The following is a 5,540-nucleotide window of genomic DNA, read 5'->3' on the forward strand; positions in this document are numbered from 1 at the left end:
TAAGTAAGAAAATGTAGTTTTTGAAAACGAGATTAATTTTATAAGGTAAAAACTTTTTTAGGTTAAAAATATCAATTTCCCAATTATCAAACCAACCTCAGTTAAACAAATCACTCCAATCCAACTCCACTTATACTCTAAAAGATGTAAACACTTACCAAATAATTTTATATTATCATTATATACATAATTATTCCTTTTTCTTTTTGCCCTTTAAATTATTTGCTTTTTTTTTTTTTCCTTTTATTTCTTAACCTTTTACCCCTTCAAAATAATGCACTAACACAAATAATTGGTGCATTTTCTCCTTGTGAAATTCTATATAAACTCAATCCCTCTTAGCTTTCTTCCATATCCTTCTCTCCTTCCTCCATTGAAAATGACTAACTTATTGCAAGATTCATGCAATAAAGTGACCATTTTTTCCAAGTTTTCTGATTCTCTTCCTGCAAATGGAGGCAATGGAATTTACAGTTACTCTAACAACTCCTGTTATCAGGTTTGTTTTCCTTTTTACATCTCTTTCCTTCGTCCTTTATCCGTTTTGATTATTTGTTTCCAGTTTAACATCAACCTACCGATAGAAATTTTTATTCAGTTTTCTCCAAAAACCCGTTTCGCTATCAAGTTCTAGATGAGATATTATTGATGCGAAAGTTTTTCTTGAGTTGTAATCTTAGCCAAATTCGCTCGTTTTTAATACGTTTGTAATATATTTTACTCGAGCATATGGTTTTATATGAAAATCACCGACTAAAGGGAAAATTTTACTACAATAAAACTTATTTATGTATGAACTGAAAAATTCTTCTTCAAAAGGGGTTCTTTCCCCTTCAAAGGTCTAAACTTGAGTTGTTTATGTAAATCTACCGATTTAATATTAGAACTAGAAATTGAAAAGATTTTTAAATTTTAATTAAGAAAAGACATTTCTAATTAGATAGAATAAAATATAAAACCAGATTAAATTTAAGGTGGATAATATTATATTATATTACATTACAAAACAGAAATAAAAAAAGGAAAATAAAAACCATTTTTAACACACATTTTAATGTATATAAAAATCATTGGACCATTGAATTGTGGTCTCATTCTCCTTGAAACCTCAGCCCTTAAATTTAATATTAAGATTCTGTTCCAACATAACTATACCTAGACCTTGTTCCACCCTACAAACCCTAGCCAACCCACTCAGCTTTAATTTGTTCCCACTCTAAGATACCTATAAACACTCATTGCAATAACCCCTTTTTTTAATTATATTCTCCTTAAATGGTTTTGTTCCCCTCTTAACTTTTCCAATTTAAAAAAAAAAAAAAAAAACGATACGTTAACATAGCTATATTATTATTTCGATCAAAAGGTGACAAGTTTGACTAAAGTAAACTTGATTTAGTTATAATTGACATGCACTTTCTCTCTTGAAATCGGTGGTCCTATCTCCTATCTTCACAATTGTTGTACTTTAAAACTATTACAAATTTAAATTTTCTATCAAACTTTCTCTAAAAATACTTCCGATTAAAAGTGAAAAGTTCGATTAAAGTAAACTTAACTCAGTAGTATTACTCTCTTCCTTAAAGGTTAGAGATTGGATCTCCATTTTCACAATTATTATATTAAAAAGATTACAAATTCGAATTTTCAACCAAACTTTTATAATAAAAGAAAACTTTTTCTAATAAAGAATAGTAACAACTTGGCCAATACTTTGAAACCCTAATTAAGAGCAAGTAGTACTTTCATAGTGGCTTTTATTTAACAGCTTTGTCAGCAATATTTTCAGTACGGAGCAAATGCAAGTGTCATTATTTTTTAATTCTTTTTTTTTTTCCAAAGTGTTGGATCTACTTGAAGGTCCTGCATGAAGCAGCTGTTTATTCATCATATTATTCCTTCTTTTCTCTTTTGTTGCAGAGATTATTTGCAAATGTTGAAAGAGAAAAAATTGATCAAGAAATTAAAAAGAAGTTTGAGATTGGAAAGCTCTCTTCTTCTTCCCCTTCAAACACAATTGTTCTTGCTGACTTGGGTTGTGCGACCGGACCGAACACCTTTGGGACGATGCAACATATCGTAAAATCTATGAAAGAAACATTTCGATCGGTCTGGCCTAATTCGATATTGCCTGAATTTCAAGTGTTCTTCAACGATCAGGTGATTAAATCATTAATAAACTCAAAAATAAAATAACTTCATAAGTCACAACATATTATTCTCTTATTCTAAATATTGGCTTAAGAAACAAAAAATGTTTTTGTCAATATTGATTACAATATAATGTATGTCAAAGCATCATTTAAATATATATTAAATCATAATTCAATTTAAAAGCTTACCGAAAGCTAAGTATTAATATGTTAAATAATCATTCAATCTAAAATCACAAGTGAATAAGAGTTGCTATACATTTTGAATTGAAAGTGGGTTTTTGGGTAGCCCACTTCATGTTTGCCGTTCCAATTATCATATGTTGTATTTTCCGGCTACAATAACTTACAAATAACTATAATATTACTATTTCAAACCTCTTTTTATTACTGTTTACTATTTTCTACATCCTCCTCCGTTTCTCTCTTTGTTACAATATTAATACATACTATTATAACCAAACATCTATAATAATTAACTAACCATCTCAAACACCTCCGAAAATGTTTCATAAAAAGAGTACTGTAATTTGGAACCTCTTCCTCTCATATACCATGTTACATTACTAGTCACTTTATAAAAGTTTAAGCTATTGAGTTACGATCGGTTTAATCTTCTATTCATATTCTTAAAACACAGGTGACAAACGACTTCAACACGCTATTTCAGACGTTGCCCGTTGAGAGGGACTATTTTGCAGCAGGCGTGGCGGGGTCCTTTCACCAGCGGCTGTTCCCGAGGGCGTCGGTGCAGTTTGTGCATTCTTCGTATGCAGTGCACTGGCTGTCAAGGGTGCCGGAGGAGGTACGAGATGAGCGGTCGCCAGCATGGAACAAGGGGCATATCCACTACCTCGGGGCGCCGGACACGGTGGCGGCGGCTTATGCAGGACAGTTTGCCAAGGATATGGGAGAGTTTCTTAGGGCTAGGGCGGAGGAGATGGTGGAAGGAGGGATAATGGTGATTATTACATCAGGAAATCCTGATGGAATTTCAGCTTCTCACTTACCATCTGGTTTGCTCTATAATCTTTTGGCCTCTACCCTCAACGAAATGTCAAAAGAGGTAATCAATCTTTTTTTTTTTCTTTTGATGATACTTTAATCTTTTTTCATTATTAATTACATTAAAACTTGTTTTCAAATATAGAAAAATGAATCAAAATATTTACAAACATATAGCATAGAACTATTAATGATAGACGTTGATAGATTTCTATCAGTATCTATTAGTGACATTAATAGATACTGATAAAAGTTTATCAGTATCTATCATCGATAGTTCTAAAATTTTGCTATATCTTGTAAATATTTTCAATAATTTTACTATTTGAAATAATTTCCCTTAAAAATGAGTGGTTGGGTTTTAAAATAAAAACAATGTGATTTTCATCAGTTGTATTTTGATGTTTGTTCAATTTTAGTCTACATATTTATCATAAATTTTTAATATATTCATTTAGAGTTGATTTTATCGAAGTTGGATAAATAATAACAATAAACTTTCTTGCCAAGTACATGAACTAATAAATATGGAGTGAAAAGGTTAATAAATACAAAAAATTTAAAATCAATCATAAATAAATAGTACTGGAGACTAAATTTAATATTTCTCGAAAATAAAGATTAAAATTAGATATTTGAAGGTATATGAACTAAAATTTGAATAAATTTCAAAGTACAGAGACCATGAATGATATTTTTAACCTAAAAAGAATTAAGATCAAATACATAAAATGGTTTTGTTACAAAATTATAACAACTTGAATAGAACAACATCAAAAGTTTAACCCAAAGAAAAAAGATATTTTTTGTGTTCAAATTTGTCCAAACTTCCTAAATTTGAAATATGAACTAAATATCAATATTATTCTTTTTCCTCTTCTTTTTCTAAAGCAACTTTGTTTGGGTAAAAACAAGGTCATGTAGGAGAACAATGCCATCAAAATTCTAGCATAGCTTTCAAAACTTTTAAAAAGTAGTTCAAAAGCTTCTCTTAAAAAATGAGACATAAGTAGTTATTTTTCTATTATTTCTTTTTGATACTTTAAAAACTTTAGAGAGGTAAAATTGATATTGTACATATTATGAGCAAATGAAAGCAAGTTAAATTATTTATATATATATATATTACTCTATAAAGTATATATTTGATTTCAATTTTTGGCCATGTGATGATGTTTTAAGATTTTGTATCTTAGCCCACATCTTAAATATTTTGATAAGAAATCATTAGCAAATATTTCAGAAAAAAAAATAGCTAGAAACTATCCTTTTTTGAAAATGTTCTCATTTAAAAAATGCATAAAAAAGGAAAAGTCCGAATAACCAACATGCCTAAATTAGGGCATATCTTTGTATAAGGTCGGTTTAGATTGACTTGAGAAAAAAATGTTTTTCAAAAAATTCATTTTTATTTAAATTTTTTTGATAATAACTATTTAAAATACACTTAGAAAAAGTATTTTGAATGCTTGCCAAATATTCTAATTTTTTTCAAAATGACTTATTTTTTACCTTTAAAAATGTATTCTAAACCTAACTTATAATGTTTACTATCTCTTTTTTTTTCAAAAAAAAAAAAAAAAATCATAAAATTGAAATTAATGACAGGGACTAGTGAGTGAAGCTGAAGTGGACTCCTTCAACTTGCCCATATACATAACTTGTCCATCAGAAATGAGGCAATTGATAGAAGAAAATGGGAATTTTAGCATTGAAAGAATGGAGCTGACAGCCCCAACAACATGGCTTCAAGGACCCATTGACACTAGAGAATGGATCAACCATATAAGGGCTGCAATGGAAGGCATCTTCACCCAACATTTTGGCCATGACCTCAATATCATTGACCAATTATTTGAAAGAGTCATCCAAAAACTTGAATATCACTATGAGGAAATCAACTCTAACCTCCATGAAAAAGTTCAACTCTTTGTCGTTTTGAAACGTTTATAAAAAGAAAAAACGTCTTTTCCCCTCTCACGAGATAGAAATTTGAATCTCTAATCTCGTGTTTAATAGGTTGGCATCGTTTTGATGAGTGTGATTTTTGGTGATCATCCATTTTAATAATGTGTGTGATGTTTAAACCTCTATCATCTTGTTGACTAATTATAAGTTATAATAATAGTTGTGTTTGTGTGTTTGTGTGTTATGTAGTATGTTATATGAGTCTAATTTCTATAACTATGTATGTTTGAGGGTTTGATTTTAGCATTTGTATAAGTTTGAGAACTTTATTTTTATAATTAAAAGTTTTGATAGGGTGTACTGTTGAAAATGACTTTAAGACTTAGGCCCATTGCAAAAAGTAAGGGAGTGGGAGAGCTTTGTCCCACATCGAAAAATTTAGCAATGCCTAAAGGGTATAAAATTAAATTCCAA

At 29.5% G+C, this 5,540-nt stretch overlaps 1 protein-coding gene across 1 annotated transcript; it reads left to right on the top strand.

Moving 5' to 3' along the window:
• The first annotated feature begins 341 nt into the window (after window positions 1–341).
• On the top strand, window positions 342–5,298 carry LOC120081813 (loganic acid O-methyltransferase-like). The gene is made up of 4 exons (XM_039036983.1): window positions 342–499; window positions 1,921–2,160; window positions 2,794–3,219; window positions 4,767–5,298. Exons 1-4 carry the CDS (start codon window positions 380–382, stop codon window positions 5,109–5,111), a joined length of 1,131 nt encoding a protein of 376 aa, XP_038892911.1. The 5' UTR covers window positions 342–379; the 3' UTR covers window positions 5,112–5,298.
• Window positions 5,299–5,540: the final 242 nt, after the last annotated feature.

The sequence above is a fragment of the Benincasa hispida genome, chromosome 7 (assembly GCF_009727055.1).
Source record: "Benincasa hispida cultivar B227 chromosome 7, ASM972705v1, whole genome shotgun sequence".
Classification (NCBI taxonomy): Eukaryota; Viridiplantae; Streptophyta; class Magnoliopsida; order Cucurbitales; family Cucurbitaceae; genus Benincasa; species Benincasa hispida.